A 24,360-nucleotide genomic window follows, 5' to 3' on the forward strand; every position below is an offset into this window, starting at 1 on the left:
GAGACATGTTGAAAAACCAGGCGTTCAGCAAAAAACTGTGATTGAGATTTTAAAGTGAAAATGGAAGTTTAAAGGAAAACATGGATCTTCTTTGGGGGCAGGTGGGGAGGACATGGGCATGTTGAGAGGGCGTGAGAGAGTGGAGGGATCGATGGCAAAAAAAAAAAAAACCCAAAAACAACAAAAAAATGTAAAGGACATTAGTGTGGACCTTGGTGGCAGCGGTGGTGCAGGGTGCAGTTAGAGCCATGATTGAGCTCCCTATGGAAGAGATGGTACCCCTCCAGGGCGGTTGGCGCTGCGCCAGCCCAGAAACCCGGCGCCCCCCGATTCATCTAGGCGGCTCTAGAAATCCTAGTCTTTCTCAGAAGAGCCTGGCACAAGGCGCCCAGGGAACCTGGGCTGGGGTAAAAGACAGCAAGTAGATGTGTGTGCCTTCGGCTGCCCAGAGAGACTGCGAGAGAGTGGGAGCGATTCCCGAAGAACTGGGGGCGGGCTCGGTTGACCCCAGCGCTCTCCCCACGTCTCCCCTCGAGAAACGCCAAAGGCGAAAGGGCGCGGGCCCGGGGATCGAGCGGGGGGCGCTCTAGGCACCTATCTGTCTTCCTACTGAGCCCTCAGTCTCCCGCTCTGGGCAGTGGGTTCGCAGCCCGGCGGCTGGAAGAACGGCTCTCGTAGGCCCGCCCCTCCCCGGGGCCTCCCCCAGGGTTTGGGCACGTCTCGGTCTCCCTCCCGCCATCCCGGGGCCGGGACGTGAAGCAGCTGCCACGCAGCCGCGGGAGTGGGGCCCGGGGCGCGCACGGACTTGAGCGCTGAAAGTCCGCCCAGGCCGGCCGCGGAGTTCCTCTGCGGGGCCGGCGCGCCGGGAGCGGACCGGGTCCGAGGGCCCCGGGCGCGCCAGGCGCGCTAGGAGGTCCCGCCGAGAGCGTGACCTCACGGGGAGGGGCCAGCGCGGCAGCCCTGGGCGCGGAGCCGAGCGCAGAGAGCGCAGCGCCGGAGCCGAGCCGCGAGGAGCGCACGCCGCGGCCCAGATGGAGCGGTTCAAAGGTGAGGACGCGGGTCCCGGGCCGGCGCGCCCCCAACACCTACTCGCCCCGCGCCACGCCGGAAAGCAAGGCCGGGCATAGCGAGAGGCGTCACCAGGTGCGCCTCGCGTCCCGCCGGGGCTCAGGTGAGCCAGGCCGGCTGCCCCCGCCCAGCCCGGATCTGGGCCGAAGACCCGGGCCACGGCGGCGCCGCGGGCTGGTAGAGCGGACTCCTAGGTGGCGGCTGCGGCCCGGGAGCTTTGATCCTCCCAGGCGCGGAGGGCCGGGGTCGGCGTGGCGAGGCTTCTCACCTGTTGGAGGACCCGGGGTGCGCTTGGAGACCCACCCTCTAAGCCCCGGTCGCCCCGGAAAGATGGAGCGAGGCCGAGGAGTTCCCGAGTGAGGTCGGAACAGTGCGGGGCTGCTTGGGTGGCAAAGGGGCAGGTAGTTGGGGTTTCTCGAGCGGGCGCCAGCCGGAGTGGAGGGCTTCTTGCAAACCCGGAGAAAGCCTGCGAGGGGATGCGCTTGGGCGTAAGTTGGGGGTGGGCGCGCAGCTTTCTTCCGGGCTTGGTCGGGCCATCCCAATCGTTAAGCTGCCCCGGTAAACTGTCTCTCTCCGAGCCCTTCTCCGCTGCTTTACCCCCAAGCAAGAGCGAGGTGCAGGGATTGGGGGCAGAGCGGGGTGCCCGGCAGGTGGAGCGCGTCTCAGCCCAAGGGCTTAGCTTGTAATCAGCTGGGCAAGTTTTGGGGTTGGCCTGGGCCGGGGATCTCGGCCAAACCCTGGTGTGCTGGCTGTGCCCGACTCGCTCCCGTGCTTAGAGCGCCGGGGCTGGAGTCTAGAAGCCTCGGATTGCACAACGTTTGGAAAAGGAGGTTAAAGAGCTGCCCCTTAAGCATGACGCTGCGGGGACCCCCCTGGACCCCTCCGCCAACTCCTTTCCTTTGGGAAAGCTGCTTGCACTTTCTCGTCCTGGACTCGTCTCTGCCAAACCTGCAAAAGGAAATACTGTTTCTATATTTATTTCCCCCTGGGAGAGAGTAATAAAGGAGGCCGCTCAGATTCCCAAGGAATCTCACTCCAGTGGTTTCTCATTTCTGAACTGACAAACTTTTAGGGCTCAGCTTTGGTCCCCTAAACCAGTTGTATCTTTTGATTTTTCTCTTTCCTTATTTGGATCACCTGGTTACAGGTGAGGGTGAAAGAACTAAATCTTGGGCAGGGCTTCACATGTAAAGGAAGGGTCTTTGCCAGGAGCACAGAAGCCAGCTGGGGAGACCGAGTTAAATTAGTTGACAACCTTCCTTTTTCGTTTTCTGTGAACCCTCCCTGGAGCCTCTCTCACATTTCTAAGCGGGTGGTTTTTTGTCTCAGATTCTGCTGAGATCACATCAGTTTTGTGCCTGAATGCGTGCTTCGGTAGTCTCAGAACACTTGAGGAAGCCACAGGCCCTCTCCTTCTAAAATTGCAATTTGCTGCTCCCCACCCGGCTGGGGCCCCTCCGCCCTTTGGGAGGGACCCTCCCAGGGAATTCGAGACTTGAGTCGCCTCCCTGAGGGCCACTTCCAGCTCAGAGTCTGCCCTTCCTGAATTGTGTTAGCTGCTGGTTGAAGGTCCTGGTTGTAAGCTACTTGATCAAATCAGTATATTAATCCTTCTGAGTTAGGGCAAATGATAACATTTTGTGTCGTCTTTCCAAGTGCCCAGTTATCATCAGAAGGTTTTTGTATTAATAGCTTTTGACTTGGCCCTTAACCTGAGAAAGTCTTCTTACTTATCTTTTCCTCTTGGGGGTTTAACATCCTCCCACCCTCCAAGATCTCTAAGAGGTTTTCGCCAACTGAAGGAAATTTAGTTTCCCGTTCAGAGTGTTTATGTTTCTGGTAACACATGTATCTGCCTCCTCATTTTGCAGTAAATCAAACACAGCGAGTGATAAGCGAATACATCTGAGAATTAGCTGGATTGCAGGGGCTAACCCAGCCCATCTTTTAGTGTTTTGACTATGGAGAAAAATCTCCAGGTTTCACTGGTGAAGCTACTAATATGTTTACTGGACCTTTAAGCCAAGGAATTTGGGGATCCCCCACTTCACCAGGGATCTAGAATTCCCCATTCACTGGAGAAGCTGAGTTGCGCTTTGAACAGTCATTGACTTGAAAAGTTGACCTGTGCAAAACTAAGCATGTTGGACCCAGTCTTCCATTAACCAGTGCAACTCTAACTAGTATCTGTAGTCTCTCGCTTGTCAGAGAGTGAGGGTTGTTTTTTTTTTTTTTGGTAAGATTGAATAATTATGGAATGACTAGGTATGGTGGTTTTAACAACAAAATTAAATGGAAGAGCAAGGTATACTTGGGCTCTCAGAACATAGGTAAAAATTGTAAAGAATTGTTTGTGATGCTTTTAAAATTTGTTATTTAAATGTCTCCTTCTATGTTTCTAAGTTCCCAGTTTTGAGCTCTCTCTCCTCACAAATAGGTTGAATGCCTCATCACCATCTCCAGATTCTCAAAATGTTTTCTCTCATTTGTAAATCACACAAATCAGTCCACGTTAGGAGAAACTGTTTTCCACGTTCCCCAGCCTACATGTCACATATTGTGCATCTCCAAAACCAGCCTATCATTTTTAGGCTCTGGGCTGACTTTCCATTGTTCTGTGAGAGGTAAAGAGACGTCTGGAGGTAAAGACTGGAATATCACCCTGTGTGTAATGCAGAAACATTTCCAGGCTTTCTCCTCATCCCTTCTAAGCCATTCTGGAGACAGCCATGATTCTCTTAAGCAAAAACAAGGTGGTGGTGGAGGCAGTAGGTGAGGGTGTCTTCCCCAGAGAGGTGGAGCTTTTATAAGAGTTGTCCTAGAAAGTGATGGTAGAATTGCTGTGTCTTGTGCGTGAATCTCTTCGGTGTTGTCTTAGCTGTGCTAAGCCCTGCGGGCTGCGTTGAGACCGTTCCCATCCTTGGGTGTTTACATATTTATGAATCCCGTAAGGGCATCCTTGTATCACTGTGCATAAGCCCACTGGCTGAATTCACACCATGGAGTCAAGGATTCTGGTTCCTACTGCTCTTCCAGCTGGTGAGTGTGTCCAGGGCCAAATGTGACTGACCTACTGTCTGTGGTATTGCACTTGGAAGTCCATGCCAAAGCTTCCTGAAATTGTGTCACACTTGGATACAAACATGCAAGGTTGAGATAGTCACTTTAATTTGGATCACAGTAATTGGTTGAAAGTGTATCATTCTTTTCCTGTATTCTTTGGTTTCTGAATCATATCACCTGATTTTCGGGAGAGGGCACTTGGTTCTAGGGTACTGGAAGGTAGAGATGAGCTGTGAAGAGTCAAGCCAGTAAAAATACTTGAAAGCTTATGTGGGAATCATGAGATCTGTGGTCAGGGAAGGTCCAAAAAAGGAAAACTAATTAAAAGAGATAAACAGATTGATAATATTCATTTCACCTTCAGAAGAATCATCTGAATATGTTGTTTTTCCATGTCTAGGAGCTCAGGTTTTCCCAGTTGAAGTTCTACTTAAAGCAGAGTGTCTTAACTTTAGACACATGTGGGAAACATCCAGGGAGCTTTAAAAAATATGGATGCATAGACCCCACCCAAGATATTTTGATTTAATTGGTCTAAGGGTTCGGCTTAAGCGTGTTTTTTAGGTGATTCTAGTGTGTAGCCAACAATGAGAACCATTGAAAAAAGATAATTATATAACACTTTCCTCACCTGGAAAACTAAGAGCGAGTGTGGAGACGGATACCCCCCTCCATACGCACGTGATGTGGTTTAACCGAATCTTGTGATACCTACAGAAATCTAATGTAATTCACCTGAAGCTGTTATGGGCTTTGAAAGGCTGTGGGGAAGCTACTGAAAAACAGTCTCCAAAGTGATGCTTCAGAACCCTAAGCTCAGCGTTTGCTCATGGTTGTACTTGACCCCAAGCCCTCCTGACTTTGAAGCTCTTTGTGTGGGAGCCCTTGATGCCTTGGCAATGAAATGGTCTGAAACAAATACTGAGAGGTCACCTTTGGTGCTGAGAGGCCGGGAGGGGTGGGGGAATTCTGCTCCCGGCCCTTCCCCTCTTCTGAAGGGGCGGGAGCTCTGGGAACTGGGCTGGTTCCAAGGACCATTAAAGGGCCGGGAGGGGCCAAGGAGCTTCAAAGCTGAGGAAGCTGTGCCAGTTTTCTTCCAAATCCCTTTAATGATGGGAAGTGTTTCTCTAAAGACTTCTGTCATCCAGAGAAGGGAGACTTTCCCCAGGCCAAGGGAGGATGGCACGTCTGCCCAGAGCCCAGGCTGAAATGGAAGGGAGAAGAGTCAGGGTGCGAGGAAGAGGCAGCAGCTTGGGAACCGGGAGTCCCGAGGGATCTGCTTGGTCAGGCGAGATGCTGAGCTGTCCAGGCCTCAGTTTCCCCTTCTAGAAACCACCCCCTGGTGTTTAGCCATCACGTTTTCCGAGCACTCTTCAATGCTACTTGCTCTGTGGTTACTGAGGAATCTCTGGAGGGAGGATATGTCTTGAGGAGGGGAGGAAAATGAGGGAGGGAATGTGGGCAGCCCAACAAACTCCAGTTTAGGATTGTGATTCTTATAAATAAAACCAATTTCCTGTTGAGAGTGGAGAAAGGCAGCTTTGGTGGGAAAGAGAATGCCATCGGACATGTGAGGAATTTGTTTCTCAAGGACCTTTGTGTGAACGTGTCTCCAAAGCCTGGAGCCACTCTCTGAAATGCAGGATTATTCGCTTCCATTTGAGAGACGGATCCACTGAGGCCAAAAGAGATTAAGCAACAACTCAGCAAGTCACAACCTAGATAAGAGATCCCTGAGAAGTGAGTTTCTAAAGGGTAGATTCCTGTTCTAATAACAACAAGGGCTTATTTAGAAAGAAGTTCTAGGAGCAATTTTCAGGCTCATTCCTTATCAGTGTCCTTTTAGCCAGGAAGGGATTAGCCACTCAGTGAAACTCTCCTCCGTCTTCAGGACCTGGCCCACATGCCTCCTCTTCCATGAAGCCTCCCCTGAGTTGCTCTGTGTTCCCTCACTATTTTAGGTGTAGCACATCGTTAAGTGCTCAAAAACTGTTGAATTAAAGTCACATTGTCTTATCATTATATGCCTCTGTGTCTGTCTCCCCTGAAGCCCCTTCAAGACAGGGGTATCTCTCTCCTCCAAGGATCCCTCCCCCTCAGCCCCTAGTGCACTGCCAGGCACATAGTAAGTGCCTGAGACAAGATGGGGGAATGAAGGAAGGAATGAATTGCAGGCAACAGGAGTGCCTCCTCTCTCAGGTTCCGGCCCTCAGGGGCAGCCCTGGGTCACAAAGGGAAATGAGGCATGATCTCAAAGCCAGATTCCGGAAGTGGAGATGCAAGCCAGCAGTGGCCACCCTTGGCTTTCCCGACTTGAGCCTTGTTTCTGTCTGTTCCAGCACAGGGGTGTTGCTGTCTGGTGGTACAGAGAAGGATGCTGCAGGTTTCTGCTTGTGAGTATGAGCCTGCCTGTGCCCTCCGCAGAAGCTCACCTGGCCTCCAGGGCTCCCGAGGGCACAGACTTGGCTCTGCCCATGCTCTGGACCGATGGCTGAGGGATCTCGTGGAGCTGGGCGCCAGCCTGGGCACTCCGGGGCTCAGGGTTCTAATCTGACCTTTGCCACTAACTCGCTGTGCGACCTTGGGCAAGTCAATTAATCTCTCTGGGCCTTGTCTCCTCACCTGTACGAGTGAGGATAATGATTACTAACTGCTGCTTGATGGAATAATTGTTAAGAGCTTCTGTGCTGTACTTGTAAGGGGCAATGTTGTATTAATTCAGGGAGCAAATACCCTGAAACCTCGGTGATGTCATCCTGGCCCCACCAGTTCCTGCCTTCTTGGGGGTTGGGTGGTTCCTCACCGTTAATTTGGGCACCAGCTGTGCCCATCACATGCTTTGCGAAGCTGTTGGGAGCTCTGAGCTGGGGATGTTCAGCCTGTTCCCAGGCAGCCTAGCTTCTCAGAGCATCTACGTAATCCCCTTGAGGTCAGCTGGAAAGGAGCTGGGCAAGGAACTTCTTTGCTGTCTCAGTAAGTTTATATAGGAGAGACCCTTAAATTCTAACTAGAACTTCAAGCTCTTTACTAATTTTCTGTCACTTGGCTCTCACCTTCTCCCTAGTTGGTCTTAAAACAAACTAACGAAAAACTCCATTGAGAGGGAGTAGGGAGAACGTGTAGAAAATGTCGGAGCCTGCGTTACCCTGGACGTCGTGCTGCACTGGTGCAAAACCAGATGAGCCCAGCGTATTGTATTTTCACGTCCCGTCTCTCCGTGGGCCTTAAATTTCAGGGAGGAGCAGGGAGGGGCACCGACAGCAACAGAAGCCCTGCTCTGTTGTTTCCTAAACAGACCCCTGAGTTCTCCTCTCACTTCCTTGAACCCCTCCCAGGGATATCAAAGACAGCAGCAGGCCTGTTGAGTGTGGTGAGCTGTGCCCCAGCACATTGGCCTTCTGCTCCTCATTAAATGGAGGAAGGATGGTTAGCTGTTAGCTCTGAGAGAGCAGCCTGCTTCTCCCGGAAGGAATCTGAGCGGGGCCATGTGCATTCCTGCCGGTGGAGGTGTCTTTCCCAAGGAGGGTGACTAACTGCCCCAGTTCGCCTGGGACTTTCCTGGTTTTGCCACTGAAAGTGCCCAGTCTCAGGAAATCCCTTAGTCCCGGGCAGACCCGAGATGGTGGGTCGCCTTGTTCCCAGGCCTCTCAGCTTTATTAAAAGCTAAATCAAACATGTGGTTGCTCCGTAGCAAAGACGAACTGGAGCCAGTTATTTTGTCTCTTTGACAAGAAAGCAGAAGCCCAAAGCTTAAAAACTAGCCGTTTGCAACTAACCACGAAGGATATCCACCAGTATCCCAGAGGAGAGAAGCCAGTCTTGAAAAGTCTGCAGTCACACTGCATGATTCCACTTATGTGACTTTCTGGAAAAGGCAAAACTGTCGGAAAGGGAAACAGGTCAGTAGCTACCAGGGCTGGGACAAGGGATTCACCACAAAGGAGCAGGAGGGAAATTTCTAGAATGATACAAATCTTCATTTTTTTTGCATCTTTATAGTGGTGGTGGTTACACAGTTCTAGAGCTGTACAGTCAACAGGGAAGCGTTTTTGGTTTTTTCTTTCTTTGTGTAAATTATACCTCCAGAAAGCTGACTTTAAAACAAACACTAGCCATTTGTGACACTGTGGTATAAGATGAAGCATCGATCAAGCATGTGGTTGGCCATCACAGGTTGTAAATAGCATCTGAGGTCTTGGTGTGGTCATGCCTGCAGCCACCTGGAGGTGCAGCAGAAGACAGTGAAGAATTCTGGTGCAAAACAAAATGACTATGGGACGGTATGCTAAACGCAAGAGACGTATCTGTGAGGCACAGACAGGGTGATGGTGGAAGCTCTCCCTCTATTTAGAGAAAAGGAAAAGCAGGTCTCCTAAAACCCAGGCAGCAGATGTGCCCAGGAGGGTCATGGAATATTGAAGCATTAGCTCTGGGTTCCCACCCTGGGAACTCTTCTGCTACACACACATGGATCTAATGTATTGACTTTGGCAGGCTTTATGCTGCAAGGTTTGTTTTTTGTTTTGTTTTGTTTTGTTTTTTTCACCAGTGAAGTTATTGAATTGGAATTGAGTCTGCACCATAATTATTTCCTGGCTGACCTCTTGATTTTGGCAATCCTGCATGTCTGTGCTAGCTAGGATTGATTTTGAGGGGGGGGAGAATGCATGATTTAGCAAAATAATGCACCTATTCCCATGTGAGGTAAGGGATCAGCCCTTTTGTTTCCAGGCAGAGAAAAGCCTTGTGATGTGCGAGCAGCAGCCCTTGCTCACCAGTCCAGGAGACGGGATGCAGAATCCCCCGTGAATGAGGACGTATCGTTCTGGTGGTCCTAATGGAATCTGAAGAGCTTAGTGGTTCCCATTTCCCAGAAACTCAAACCCTAAGTCAAACTGGCTTGTTCTTCAGGTGAACTGTGTTTGGCTCTATGACCCGGGTAGCCGACTGTGTGTCTTCTCGTCTTCATTAAGTACAGTGGGTTGGAAGGCTGCAGAACTTTCATCCCTGAGGACCCTATGGGCCCAGATAACTTTCAGTCATGAACTACACAGGAGAATTTCACACGTGCAACGCTTCTTAATCATAAATGTGTCCAGGACACTAGCTACCCACAGAGGCAGGTCCGTTCTACCTGTTCTTGGGGTATTCAGGAAGAATTGCTGAATAATAGCAGAATAATAATAGAATAATTGCAGTCCTTAGTCCCAATTTTCTCAACTGTGCTGGGGGACAGTGGTGGAGGGTGGGGTAGAGGCAGGGAATATTTTTTGTGCATACTTGCAGTGAATCTTCCCTGATGCAGGGTCAGGCCTGGCTTGTGGAGGGTCCACCTTGGAAGGGCCAGGTTTGGGGCAGCCCAAGGACCCACTTCTAGGTTGAGTACAAACAGTACTAGTTTGAATTCTAGTTTGAGGGCTGCAGAGGAGAAGCTGGGAGTGCATGGGTGGGGAAATTCCAGATACTTCCTTCCCCAGACTGCAAACGATTACCACCATCTCCCCAGGCTACCCTGGCCTACTGGCATTTTGGGGGGGTTCTGAGGGCTGTCAGCCTTCCTCTTAGACCAACAAGTGGGAATCCTGCCATTTCCTTCCATCCTCCACCCCCCTTTTTCTTCTTTCCCAGTTTTTACACAAGAGGATTTATTCATGTTAACTATATTCAAGTCCCCAGAAGGGGGGAGAAGAAAGATTGTGTTGAATGAGCTTATTGTTTGGAGATTTCACTGACTTATTTAATACCCACAATCCTAGAACATATTGAGCTGATTTACTAAAATTCAAATACGGGCCTTTGGGAAGGAACTCCGAGGGTGCTGGGTGTCCCTGATATCAGGGCTGGGACTTACTGGGTGGCAGGTCTGCTGGGGGCATCTTATCTTCATCTTCATGCTCTTGGGTCTCCTTGGGGGAAAAATACTCTCATTTACAATATCAGACTTCTTATGAGCCTGAGACGGTCACCAACCTACTGCCCTTTGCATCATCAGGCCTTTTGTGGCATCCCCTTCTAGCACTTTCTTTGAAGAAGTGAAGATGGACACCACCACTAGGTACTTCCATGAACAGAGGCCCCTTGTGGCTTCTGCTTGGCACAAGTGGAAGGAAGTAAAGGGTGGTGATGTGGCAGAGCTTGGACAGAGGACAGACAACCTCACACCTGTTGCTCGAGTGCCTGATGCAGTGCGGCTGGTCCGTGACAGTCATGGCAGAGTTGGATGCATGTCTTCTAGCCTGATGTGGAGATGGGATCTCTGTGGATGGTATTTCTGGAGTTGTGGCTGAGGATCATGGTGTGTTTGACGGTCCGGTGCCATCGTCTAGTGTGTGGTGACAGTTCCAGGTGTCTGAAGCCCTTGAGGCTCTCCTGAGAGAGCCACTGCTGGCTGCCTGAGCTGGGGTGAGACTCAGTAATGTCCCAGGTGCCCTGAAACTTAGACTGTGGCAAAGCAGGTCAGGTTGATGACAAAACCAGCTCCGGCAAGTGTGAGTGTGTGTTAGGTGCTGCAAGACCCCTCCTGGGCGCACACAGGCTCACACCTGCTTCTGTACATTCAACGTCCTCTCTCTCTATTTTTCTCCCTCCCCCACCCTTGCTCTCTTCTTTCATTCCTTTATTCTCTTCTTCTTGACTTTCTCCCTTTTTTTTTTTTCTTTCTGTCAGTTCTGTTCAGGTCTCCTGTATTTTTAGAAAAAGGATCTTCCCCAGGAACCTAAGGTCAGAAAGACCCAGAAAGAGAGAGCCTCCCCTTGCCTCCAGGTCTCTGCTCTTATTTCTAGCAGCCAAGGCTAGAACTCCAGGCTTCCCCAGGAGGAGCTGATGACCTCAGAGGCAGGGTGGGAAATGGGGCATGCTCCCAGCCCAACGAGGAGCATCTCATTCCTTCCTGGAAGAGGAGGCCTGGGTGAAGTCTGTTCGGTGCAGCCCCTGCTGCTTCATCAGGCCCTAGAAAGTGTCACTCCATACTGCCTGCTGCAAAGACGGTCACCTTCCCCAACCCTCATGGTCCATGCTAACCATGAAAGCTTGCCAGCCGTCCCACCTGACCCAGGGCGGGTTAGTGTGACTAGTCACAGAGGCTGGGATGCCCAGGAGAGTTCTTGCCCTCTCTGCTGGTCCTTAAACAGCCCTGTGACCTGCTCACCTCCAAGGGGTGGAAGAAGTAGTCCCAGCCCTGGGTGGGGCTCCTTCCACTGCCATCCCAAGCTCCCTGGAAATCAGCATCAGAGGACGGCCTGGCATCTGCACAGGGGGAGCATGAGAACATCGCCACAGTTTGGATAAACATTCCAAACATGAAGGCTCAACATTGACTAAAATAATTTTTTCCCATTGACCTCCTGGCTTCCCCGTGGGCAAGTGTCCATCTCCCGCCCATCTGATGCTGGTTTGGTGCGTGTAATTGTAAACAGTTCAGGCTGGGGGCAAATCTCCGAGAGTTATGGGGTCCAGGTGTCGCTCCTGGCTCGCCACGCACTGGTTCCCTTGAGAGTGGGAAAGGTCATTTTGTTCTCCAAGGGAGAATTTAGTCTGTTGCTTTTGAGATCAAATCCTTTGGAAGCATGACTGTCTCCCGTGCCCCTACCCCCCAGGTCTCCACTCACGACTGAAAGAGACTGGGGGAGGGGGCTCTAATTCATGAGTGAGTGGGGTTTTTGCTTCTCTGACCCCGAGGTAAGGGCCCCGAGTGCTCTCAAGTCTTCAGGGAGGCATCGACATGATGCTGTTGACTGAGGAGCAGACAGAGAAGCCTGCATTCTCTATGTGAGAATGTGGAGCCCACTCACCAGGGCAAGTGTCAGGTCAGTTTCAGCATCGTTTCTCAAGTACAGCTGGACGCCTGACGCGGGCATGGCAGCCGGCAGGTGGGCGCCTCTTGTCCTAAGCAGGAGGCCTCTGAAGTGTGTAGGCAGCTTTGTTACCTCCCTGGCCCTAGCAATAGACTTGGAAGTCATCTCAGAGCGAAAGTGCTTGCAGGGATTGTGTTTGAAAATGCCTTTGGACAGTTGGGGGACATGGGGGGCACCGATGTCGGGGGTCTGGCTTCCCTCCTCTTTGCATCCTTGCAGCCCTTAACATACCTAGCGGGTGGGGCCCCAGTGAAGAGAAAGGAAGCTGATAAACTCATTCACTTCACATTAGGCGTGATTGGGACTCTGTGTGTGTGTGTGTGTGTGTGTGTGTGTGTGTGTGTGTGTGTGTGTGTCTTGGAGAAGCGCTGTCAGCCACAATCAGCCCCATTTTCTTGAAATTTCCTAAAGCTATTTACCTAATGCCCTTAAAGGATAAGATTGGTGTCCTACAACAAGATTTATTTTTCTGCCCTGGGGAGATTGAGGCAGCTTGGGAGAGAGAAAGTGAGAATTCAGAGGACGTGTTCTGCTGGGATGGACTGACGCCCAGATCCCACACTTATCCATCAAGGCTCACTCAGCCTTGACATCTTGACCTCGACCCCCACCCCCCCAGCCCAAGCCTTCAACCCCTCACTGCATCCTGCACAGCCCTGCTCTGTACCTCCATCCTCGGCTGCCATGTGTCTGTGCATATGCATTTCTTCTCTGGCTGGAAAAAATAAGGCCAGTCACATAGATTGGAGCAAAATATTCTCTACAAATGGCTGTTTTTTTCTTTTCTTTCTCTTCTTTCTTAAAACATTACCATTACTGAGTGTGAAAATGGTTTAGATTCAGGAGGAAACAGCTGGCTGGCAGAGATCCTGGTGGGGTCTTGGGTAAGAGTCCGCTGTCACTAATGACTTTATTAGGTACATTTCCGGCACAAGCACACTTGGCAGTTGGGGAATTCTGTCGCTGAGAACTTTCACCGAAGGCAAGAGCAGTAGGCGGAGCAGCTTCCAGCTGAGGCCAGGAAGGAAAGTCTTCGTTCAGGACAGTCCAGACCTGTCCAATGGGTGTCTCTTACCACCTTGGTAGTTTAACTCGGATGCTCATGAACCTTTTCTTTCTAGAATATTCTGTGGGTTTCTCTTAAACTTCAATAGTTTGCTACGTACCTAAGGTGAGCCCAGATTTCTTAGGGTCCCTGAACCAGGCCCTCTACCTTGAGTGCAGGCAGTGGCTAAAGCAACTCTCCAGTGGCTATGCGGAGAGCAGGGAGATGAGCTCTCCCGTGTCTGGCACTGGAAAAAATCTGAGCTCCTTCTGCAGTGGCCCATGCCTATTTGTCCAGCCCCTATGGCTATTTATCACTTTGTTCTGTGCCCCAGCCGTAGTGGATTCCTTGTGATTCCCCAAATTGGACTTTTGCAAATGCTGTTCCTTTGGCCTGGAATGTTCTCCACTCAGGGCTGCCTGCCAGGCTTATCTGTCAATGCTCACTCACCCTTAACCTTGACCCCCCTGAAGACTTTAACCCCTCACTGCACCTTGCATGACCCTCCATGGCCACGGTCATGTTACAGTTGATGGAAAGTCTATGTTCCCAGGAAGGTGAGAGTTCAAGGGTCAAAAGCCATTATTCCTCTTTGTGCTGTTTTCTGAGTTTGATTGCGTCAAAGTTAAGGGCTTCTGTTCATTAATGAGATTTCGGACAAAGGTAATAGGCAGCTGGCCGAAAGGAGAGAGAGATTTACACTGTCTAAAAGCTTCAGGGGATTAACATTTAGAATATTCAAGGACCTCTGGCAAATCAGCCAGAAAAAGGCAGAAATCTCAATAGAAAAGAAGGTGAGTAAAGGGTGTGAATGGGAGTTTACAGGTGAAGGAGCCTCCAGAATGGCGAGCACCTGAAGAAACGCTTGCTTGGGCTCTTTTAGTTTTCAGAGCCAAACCAGCCAGAGCAACCGCCCAGCAGGCTGGCGGAAGTGAGGGGCTGCAGGAGGCCAGGTGTTCTCAGAACACTCAGAACTTTCTGCATGGGTCCACTCCGGACAGGTTTGAAGATGATCTTTGCAGCGTTATTTTCGGTGGTGGAGAGCGGGAGGTGGTCTTGGTGTCTAGGTGAACTATGACAGCAGGTGCACATTCTAGAAAATTTTGCAGCAGTGGAAGCAATGGATTAAATGTCTGTCCAGAAACATAGATGGCTCTTTAAGACGTAGTGCTGACTGAAAGGTAGGAAGCAGAAGGGCCCTTGAGACAATTGTATTTCAGGCCGTTAAAAATTCATAAGGCAGTACACATCGAGCAGGAACCCATAACAGAAAAAAAGTACGTAAAGGAGAGAATGTCATCTCTGTTGGTAGTGGGGGATGGGATATGGGCATGAAAGGGAATTTTTTTTTTTTAAAATTAATTTAATTTTTGACTTCATTGGGTCTTTGTTGCTGTGCGTGGGTTTTCTCTAGTTGCTGAGAGCGGGGGCTACTCTTTGTTGCGGAGCACAGGCTCTAGGCGTGCGGGTTTCAGTAGTTGCGGCACGTGGGCTCAGTAGTTGTGGCTCGCGTGCTCTAGAGCACAGGCTCAGTAGTTGTGGCGCACGGGCTTAGTTGCTCCGCGGCATGTGGGATCTTCCCGGACCAGGGCTCGAACCCGTGTCCCCTGCATTGGCAGGCAGATTCTTAACCACTGCGCCACCAGGGAATCCCAGGAAAGTGGATTTGTAAGAGTTTGTTTATAGTCTGCTGCTGATGCCAGAAGCCTACAAATCTGACTTGAAATAGAACTGGTCATAGTGATGGCAACACCAGCAGTACATGCAGTGCGCGATGGAGAGGTGGGAGTCGGGTGGGCACTCATCTCCCTGCAGCCCCCGCCAGGGGGAAGAGTTAATGGGGAGGCCATTTTCTTTCTGTTAAGTGCTGGGCTGTCCAAGACCCTTTGCCAGTGAGGTTGTGATAATAGACCACCCTTACAATTCACACCAAAGTTAATGTGTTTTTCAGAGCTGTAGTGATGATTAGCAGCCTGCCGTGGTCAGGAGGGGAGGGGATGCTTGTAACCCACCCTTGGATGAGCCTGGGATGATAGAGCTGGCTTTTAAGAGTTGTGTTATTTTTCAGTCACCTCCAGCTACTCTGAGCACCAGGTGTCATCTTTGGGTTCAGATTGCTAATAAGTACGTACAGGTCACGGCCAAGGGCTGTGTCCAAAGGTTTATCAGATTGAGTCGAAGGCATTGGAATTGGATTTTTCCGGTACCTGATTGATTGGACACGAAGTTGCTAGACTCTGTACAGCAGTTCATTTTTGCTTCTCTCCACCCAGGAGATGGGAATATTCACTCAAAATTGGTGCATCCAAACGAGAGCAACTGCTTCTCCACAAACAGCCCTGGGGTCTCTTTAACCTGAACCGAATTGGCCCCTGAAATTTTTTGTTCCACCTCTATTCCTACTTGCAATATACCTGTTTTCCTTTGTCTTTTTTTTTTTTTGGCGATACGCGGGCCTCTCACTGTTGTGGCTTCTCCCGTTGCGGAGCACAGGCTCCGGACGCGCAGGCTCAGCAGCCATGGCTCAGGGGCCCAGCCGCTCCGCGGCATGTGGGATCTTCCCAGACCGGGGCACGAACCCGTGTCCCCTGCATCGGCAGGCGGACTCTCAACCACTGCGCCACTAGGGAAGCCCGTCCTTTGTCTTTTTTAAGTCTTTTTGAGATTCAAAGGTGTGTGTGGTAGAGCCATTTGGGCCGGGAAGACCACTGCCTGCTTCTGCTCTGCCCAATGTGTGCTCTGCGAGGCTGCCTGGGGTCTCGTGAGCGTGGGCAGAAGAGCTGACCCTTTCAGGTGTGGCTCAGCTGGGGGTGCGGAGCAGCAAATCCAGCTATGTGTAAAAGCCAGGAAATAAAGCTTAAGGTTTTCAGAAAATGGAAAAACCCCTGATTTTGGCTCTGCTGCTTTGATTGTTCTCCCACCGTTCTTTCTCATGCACTGATGTCTTTTTCTTCTAGCTGTCCTTCATCTGACCTGTCCATTTACTGACCAAGTTCAGTTTCTGCCCTGCATTCCCCATTCCTAGCTCCACTGGAATGTGTATGCCTCAGTGTTGGAACAATGTAGATCTTCATTTCTGTTCTCCTAAGTGCAAGTGTCAGCCCCAGGGTCCTTTCCAGTTAGAAGGGTTTGTGGTTTTTTACTGAACTTGCTGATGTGTGTAAATAGCCCTTTGTAATGGCGAATTTCCAGGTGTTCACACCATAGGCGTTTTTTGAGCTTCCTCGTGTGCCAGGTGTCGTCTGGGTGCTGAGATAAAGCTGGGCACGGTATTAATGGGTCTAAAAAAGGATACTTTCAGATAGTAGTAAGTAACATGAAAAACAGTATATTTTTACCTCTTTATTGGAGTATAATTTCTTTACAATGGTTTGTTAGTTTCTGCTTTATAACAAAGTGAATCAGTTATACATATGTTCCCATATCTCTTCCCTCTTGCGTCTCCCTCCCTCCCACCCTCCCTATCCCACCCCTCCAGGCGGTCACAAAGCACCGAGCTGATCTCCCTGTGCTATGCGGCTGCTTCCCACTAGCTATCTACCTTACGTTTGGTAGTGTATATATGTCCATGCCTCTCTCTCGCTTTGTCACAGCTTACCCTTCCCCCTTCCCATATCCTCAAGTCCATTCTCTAGTAGGTCTGTGTCTTTATTCCTGTCTTACCCCTAGGTTCTTCATGACATTTTTTTTCCCTTAAGTTCCATATATATGTGTTAGCTTACGGTATTTGTCTTTCTCTTTCTGACTTACTTCACTCTGTAAGACAGACTCTAGGTCCATCCACCTCATTACAAATAGCTCAATTTCGTTTCTTTTTATGGCTGAGTAATATTCCCTTATATATATGTGCCACATCTTCTTTATCCATTCATCCGATGATGGACACTTAGGTTAAACAGTATGTTTTGAGAGTAATTGGCAGGGGGAAGGAACAGTTGCACTATCAGCCAGGGTGGTCACAGAGAGTCTCTCTGAGATGACGTTTGGGTTGAGATCTAAGTGAAGAGGAGGGGCCTGCTGCATGGAGAACCAGGGTTGGGAGTTCCAGGCAGAGAAAGCAGCAGGTGCAAAGGTCCTGAGATCATCAAGAGCTTGAATGGTATGGATTTAGGGGCTGGGAGCTGGGAGCAGAGTCAGCAATGGGGACGGTGGTGAGAGATGAGGTGGGAGAGCCAAAAGCTTGGGTTGTATTCTTTTTTTTTTTTTTTAAGACTTTCAAAATATAGCATGTTTATTACAGTCAAAGCCAAAATTGGGTCGTATTCTGAGAGCACTTTACAAGCAGTGGAATTGAGCTTCCCAGTCACCCACTGCCTCTTACAAATGGGTAGGTTACAACCAGTCTTTTATTCCACAGCAAAATTCTAAGCACATCCTGGAAGAATATTCTCCTTCATACTTCTCTGAAGAGGTTGAGGTGCTACAGGCCTGTTACAGTTTTCCGCACTTTACTGAAGGGGGTTCTGAGGGTGAGACTGGGCATGGAGAAAGCCCGCAGGTGCACAGCTCATTGGTGGCAGGTGTAGGACAGTTGCCTGAGATTCCCGAATGATGGTACTGCATCCTTCCCACCAGGCAAAGCCAGGGAAGGAAAGTAGCTCTTTGACCTCTGAACCATCTAACATCTCTGAATTACTTCTCCCTGTTAAGAGGCATTGAATGCTTTATTTCCCCACTGTGCAGGTTGCAGGGAATATAATAATGGTCGAAAATGTCAGGGTTTATGCCCACCTGGTTCACATCCAGCTTGGATACTTGCAACGTTGAGCAGTTACTTGCCCTCTCTGAGCCTCAGTGTCTTCATCTGAAAGGGGCTGATTACCCTCTTCCCTACAGGTTTGTAAGAACTGAGTGAAATCTCGTACTTCTCCACAGGTTCAGCACATGGTCAGAGCCCCAAGAGGCTAGTTACGGGCCGTAGGTTGTGGTGAAACAAGGTACTGCGCTGTATTTGCCATGGATCTGCCATGTTTCTTTCTTTTTTTAAAAAATAAATTTATTTATTGTATTATTTATTTATTATTTTTGGCTGTGTTGGGTCTTTGTTGCTGCGCGCGGGGGCTTTCTCTAGTTGCGGTGAATGGGGGCGACTCTTCTTTGTGGTGCACCAGCTTCTCATTGCGTTGGTTTCTCTTGTGCAGCACATGCTCTACGTGCATGGGCTTCAGTAGTTGTGGCACACAGGCTCAGTAGTTGTGGCTCATGGATTCAGTAGTTGTGGCTCACGGGCTGTAGAGCGCAGGCTCAGTCATTGTGGCACACGGGCTTAGTTGCTCCACGGCATGTGGGATCTTCCCGGACCAGGGCTCGAACCCGTGTCCCCTGCATTGGCAGGCAGATTCTCAACCACTGCGCCACCAGGGAAGCCCCTGCCATGCTTATTTCTGATGCCTAAAACCTTTGCTTTCAGTAGTGTGGCCATTAAGGCTGTGTGAGGGAGGGGCAAGCTGACTGTTTCCTGCTTCTGAACCCGTTAGGATGAGAACACTGTGCGTCATTAGTCCTCTGTCACCCCAGCCTCAGTTTTCTCCATCTATAATAATCATCGCTCTACTCCTGTCCCAGGCTTGTTGGGAAGATGAATGAAAACCATGCATGAAAGTGTCCTGAAAACTGAAAAGCACCGAACATGTATGGAAGGTGGTTATTTCAGTGCTGGGCTGGGATTTGCATAGCAGGCAAACGGCAGTCGTGGTGCTTCCTTAGGCATTGCTACTGTTCCTGACTAGTTCTCAGCTCTCCCCAGAAGGCGGGCTTTCTGGGTCCTTGTGGGAACGTGTTTGAGATTGGCTGCTGAGACGGGCAATTAGATGCAGGATCACAGTCAGCAGTGAGGTCTCAGTAAGAGATTCGGGCAGGCTGGTGAAGTTCATTTCAGTCCCACAGGCAGTGGACGCTTCCGTGCCAAGTGCCCATCTACAAGATGAGGAGAGTGATAAGCCCCCTGTAGTCACGGGACCGGTGCCCACATGGCCTGGTTACCAGTTGCAGCCCCACGAGAACATCTGCTCAGAGCCACGTTGCTGCGGGTATATTTTGCTTGCTTATCCCAGGTTGCTGCTCCCCGGCCTGGCAGTGGGGTCCCGCTGGGCCCAGGGAGGCCCTGGCCTCCTGGCAGCTGCTCCCTGGGACACATGCACTGGACCTCTCGTGACTTCCAGCACTGCCTCTCTCTGGGGGGGGGGGGTTGCCCCCCACCCATCAACCCTGACTTTCTTCATCTTCCCTGCTCTGCAGATGCTGCCGCCTTCTCCATATTAAGTGGAGCATCAGGAGTGATTATAGCGATTATGAAAAAATAATACCAATATCTTCTACTGCTTATTTCAGTGTATGTTCCATTTTTGACTTTCGTGAGTATCCCAGTGAGATGTGTCAGAAATCGTAAGATAGCTGTTTTCTCCACGGGGTAACTGAGGGCCTGAGCCTTTAAACTTAACTCACACATCTACCGACTAGGAAGCTGTTTCTACCAGAAGGCGAGTTTTCAGACTCTCGGCTGAGTGTAAGTCAGTCTCGCTGCCCACATCTGGTATTGGCTCTGTTCACAGGCTCAGCAGAGGCCTCTCTCCCCTGGCATTTTGCTCTCACCCTCTCATTTAATCCCTACATCCTCCTGGGGGGGAGTGGTGGTGAGCCCCTCGCATCCCTCCTCTCCCCCTCCACCAGGTACCTGTAGCCTCCCTGGGGGAGCTGCATACCTGAGAGGATTCTGATAGGAAAAGCATCTTAGAATCTTTCAGTGACATTCTTGTCATTGCTTTGCTGTGGGAGAAGTCCCCTGGAATGCAGAGGCTTGTTCCCCTGAGTTAGGCTGAGCTGAGAATGTTAATAAAAGGCTTCCCAGAGCTTTTCCATTGGACACTTTCATCTTATTCTAGGCCTGCTGAATCGGGGGCTGGGCATGGGGGCAGGGAGGCGGGGATCCAGCAGTAAACATTACTATCCTTATTCTGTGGATGGAGGAAATTGAAGCCAGCCGTTGAGGCCAGAGGCAGCCCAAGCAAAAGCTCACAGCCGGTCTGGAAGGATCCAGACCCAGCTCCGTCGGACCCTACAGCACATTCCGCTGCTTGGTGTAGCCTGGTCGAGCTCAACATGATCTCCATCCTCAAATGACTTCAAACCTGATCGGCAGCCACGTTTGAATCTAACGTTAAACGGGGTGTTGCGTCTCCCAGCTGCAGTCCGCCATCTTGGTGTACCCCTTTGGGATGAGGATTCCCCAGCATTGCTCACAGCTGAGGCTTGGCTGTCTCTGAGGAGAGCCCTGGCTGAGGAAGCAGCCTTTCCTAAGAGCAGGCTTCTCTGTGCCTGGCTTCCGGGTGTCCTGTCTGCCTGTTGCATCCTCAGCTGGCCTGGCCAGACCTGCGCTTCTGCTGTTCTTTATGACAGGGAACGTCATCCCATCCCTCCTCCCTTCCCACTTACACCCACCTCATCACCACCCCTGCCTCTGGAAGCTTCCATTGACCACATCTGGCTCCAGATGCTCAGGCTCCACGTGGGATCCAGTCAGCACTTCCCTGGGCTGGCGTGGGTGGGTCTCTGTTCCTCGTATCCCTGCCTTGTCCCCTTGGCTAGTTTTATAGCCCCTAAAACGGACAGCAGAATGTTTGGCACATAAGCGGGCATTTGCTTTGTTCCTGGTGATTCCCAGGAGTTTCAGTCCAGTTTCCCATCTGCCTCTCTCAGCCAGCCTTCAGGAGTCCCTGCTGAGTGTGTGGACCCAGCACTGCTGTGGGCACGTGGAGGGTCGGGAGAGGCAAGGCCTGATTCCTGGCCAGAAGGCACGGCTCGCGTGACCCAGCCACTCCTCCCCGTGGGCCTGGAGGCAGGTGTGTGTGCAGTGTATGCACGCTCTGTGCGGGAGGCCTTGTTTGCTCGTGTGCTCCCATGATGCCTTGCATGCTGTATGATTAGTGGGGTGGCCGTGGATTCTGACAGGTAAGGGGGAAGGTGAGCATTGCCCCCATTTCTTATAATTTGGAAGAAGAAAAGGTAAGTGAGGATATTCTCATTTGGAAAAATAAATCTCGCTGCAGGCAACATTCAGCCACACACCCTTTGAGCCCAACAGCTGTCTCTCATTTGTTGGCAAATGTTCCCGGTGATGAATGTCCTCCATCCACGCTCACAGCCGTCCCTAAATGGAGGCTTTGGACAAGTGTGGGGGGAACAATGGCCCTTCTCAGAGAGCCCTCAGCAGACGCTCCCAGTGAAGTTGGTTCATCACTTGGAGCTGGGTCAAGACCACGGACAAGATGCCATTGATTCAGCAAGGAGGGCTCCGAACAGCCGCGAAAATGGAGAGGATGGAGGCAGCAAGAAACAGAAAAGGATGGGATTGATGGCCGCTGAGAAAGGTCCCAAATGATCAGAGTGAATGATTCCACCTCTCAAACGCTGCCTTCTAGAAGGTGACTTATGGGATGATGGCCCTCCCCCTTGATACATTTGCAAAGCCCACTGCAGTTCTTAAAGGATCATAGGGTTTTGGAGGGTCTAGTCCTTCTAGGGCAGAGCATGTTTCTCTAGAGGGACCGAGGCTAAGAGAGATGAAGGGCTAGAGCCCTTGAACTTGACCCTGGTTCCTCCCCTGAATCTGTCTGCTTCTTTCCTCCTGTAACCAGATCAGAAGGGATGATGGAGAAAGAGAAGATGAGGTGGAGAGGTAGGAAGAGCCAGTGAGAACTTCTGGCCTTGGGCTGAGAGTAGGTATCTCAGTGCTTCTAGCCTCAGGCTGGGCGTCCACAAGACCCCCTTCCACCAAGTTCTGTGCTTGTTTCTCCACTGACTTTCCAGGACAAAAGTTCAGCTTTCCAAGCTTAAGATAAAAGGGCCCGACTGGGCAAACTCAGTTTTTCATTTTTTTTCCAGTGGAGTTACTTTAAATAATTTAAAATAGTGTAAACAACAGCTACACATTTCAAACTGTTATTTCATTCTTTAAGGAGTTCAATGTAGTAATTTTATGGGTTTTTTTATGGCAAAAGTCATACCTGCTTATTATTAAATACGCACATGTAGCAGAAATTTATAATGTGAAAATCCCTAGAATTCCACCCTCAGTGATAATATCTGTCAAGGATATATTTGAGCACATATTTTTCTTCCTCTCTACAATAATGCTAACTGTCCCTTCCTTCCTTCATTTCTTTCCTTTCCTCCCACCCTCCCTCCTTTTCCCCTCCCCTCATCTCTGTCCTTTTTTCTCTCCTTCTTTCCAACCCCCATGGCATAGTTTTAAAAAGCAAAAGGGTACAGTAAAAAGTAAACCTCCCTTGTACCCCTGTTCACTCACATTGCCTTGCTGGAAGCAAGCACTACCCCAGTTTTATAGATCCTTCAAAAAAAAAAAAAAGATGCATATTAAGCAGCCATGTAGGTATAATGTCCCCATTTCCCCCAATGGAGCATACCCACTGTTTACCTTCTTATTTGAGTTAAGGATGTTTCTTGGAGTTCATTCCTGATAGATCTTCTGATTTCTTTGTAATGCTGCTGTGTATTTCCTTCATGTGGAAATCACATGATTTCTATCATTGTTGAGCATTTAAGTTTTTCCCAATCCTTTGCCATAACAAACAATGCCACCATGAATTTCCTTGCATGCAGGTCATTTCACACACATGAAGGATCTCATCTCAGGATAGAAACTCATGAGCAGAATTGCTGGGTTGAAGGACATATGCATTTACCATTTTATTAGATAAATGCTCTCCTGGGAAGTTGTGTCCTTTTTACTCTCATCAGTAAAGTGTCAGAGTATCTGTTTTCCTACACCCTCATCAATATATTATACTTTTTCATCTTTGCCTATCAGAGTGGCCAAAGGCATCTCTATATGGTTTCTCTCTTTTATTATAAGGAAAGTTGAACATCTTTTCATATGTTTAAAAGCCATTTGTGTGTGTGTGTACTCATTTTCTTCTTGGGTTGTTGGTCTTTTAAAATTAATTTTGTAGGCACTTTTTATATCATAAGGAAATTAACCCTTTGGATATGAGCTGCAAAATTGTACCCCTACCCCTGGCTGCCCAGTTTCTTGTCTTTTGACTTGTTTTTATGTTTATTTTTCTAAACTAGAATTTTTTCTGTATGTGTGTGGTCAAATTTATCTCCTTTTATAGCTCTGGGTTTTGCTGGTACTTAGAAAGTCTTTCCATAAAATTCTACTTAAAAAATCTTTTTCTTTTTTTTCTTAACAGCCTTATCAAGATATCATTTGCATACCATACAATTTACCATTTAAAGTGTACAATTGAGTGGGGTTTTTTTTATATTCACAGACATATGCAACCATCATCACAGTCAATCTTAGAACATTTCATCACCTCAAAAAAAAAAAGACCCCTTACCCTTTGGCTGTCACCCCCTTATCCTCCATTCTCTCCTTCCCCCCATCCCTAAGCAACTACTAATCTACTTTCCTAGTCTGGACTCTCATATGAATAGAATCACATAATATGCAGACTCTTGTGATTGGCTTCTTTAACTTGGCATAATATTTTCAAGGTTCAATCCAAGTTGTAGCACGTTATCAGTACTTCATTCCTTTTTATGACCAAATAATATTCCATTGCATGTCTGTGTATAGATACAACACACCTGGTTTATCCATTCATCCATTGATGAACATTTGTGTTGTTCCCACTTTTTGGCTCTTGTGAATAATGTTGCTATAAGTATTTGTATATAAGTTTTTATGATACATTTTTGTTTATCTTGAGTATATACCTAGGAGTAGAATTTCTGGGTTATGTGGTAACTTTATGTTTAATCATTTGAGAAACTGCCAGACTGTTTTTCAAAGTGACTATAACATTGTACGTTCTCACCAGCCATGCATTCTTCTAGAACTTTTGTGATCTTATTTTTCATGTTTTAAGCTTTTGAACAATCTGAAATTCTTCACAAGGTATGACATAGGGGTCTAAATGTATATTTTTCCAGATGGCTACCCTGTTGTACCAACAGTGTTTTTCAGTAATCTTTCTTTCTCAATGTCTTTATCATAAACTAAATCACTGTATATACTAGGGCCTATTCTGTACACTCTAGTCTTTTCCGTTGATTTGTTTGTCCATTCACGTGTCATTGCCACACTGCTTTAATTTTTGTAGCTTTGTAACATGTTCCTTCACTCTTAATTTTTAAAACACCCACTCATCACAAGCATTTATTAAACCCTTATCTATATATAGTGCAGATTCAGAGATTGACATATCTAATATTGTTCCTGCCACCTAGAAGCTCGTAGTATATAAGAGTTCTCATTGCCATGCCTCTAACAAATGTGTTACGTGAATTATCTTATTTCACCTTAGA

The 24,360-nt window shown here is 49.1% G+C and overlaps 1 protein-coding gene across 12 annotated transcripts in view; it reads left to right on the forward strand.

Annotated features, from left to right (window-relative positions):
- Positions 1-866: 866 nt before the first annotated feature.
- Positions 867-24,360, forward strand: part of AFAP1L2 (actin filament associated protein 1 like 2) — a 98,711-nt gene continuing 75,217 nt past the window's right edge. For 2 of the 12 annotated variants that reach the window (XM_070043893.1, XM_070043894.1), the window contains exons 1-2: positions 872-1,047; positions 6,471-6,524. In XM_070043893.1, the coding sequence (XP_069899994.1) occupies positions 1,032-1,047; positions 6,471-6,524 (70 nt within the window). In that variant the 5' untranslated portion in view covers positions 872-1,031. Of the gene's footprint in view, positions 1,048-1,067; positions 1,172-1,235; positions 1,430-6,470; positions 6,525-24,360 lie in introns of those variants that run through there. The other 10 variants (XM_060286329.2, XM_060286330.2, XM_060286326.2 and 7 more) reach the window with 9 other exon arrangements.

This window comes from Globicephala melas, chromosome 16, assembly GCF_963455315.2.
Source record: "Globicephala melas chromosome 16, mGloMel1.2, whole genome shotgun sequence".
In the NCBI taxonomy this organism is placed as follows: domain Eukaryota; kingdom Metazoa; phylum Chordata; class Mammalia; order Artiodactyla; family Delphinidae; genus Globicephala; species Globicephala melas.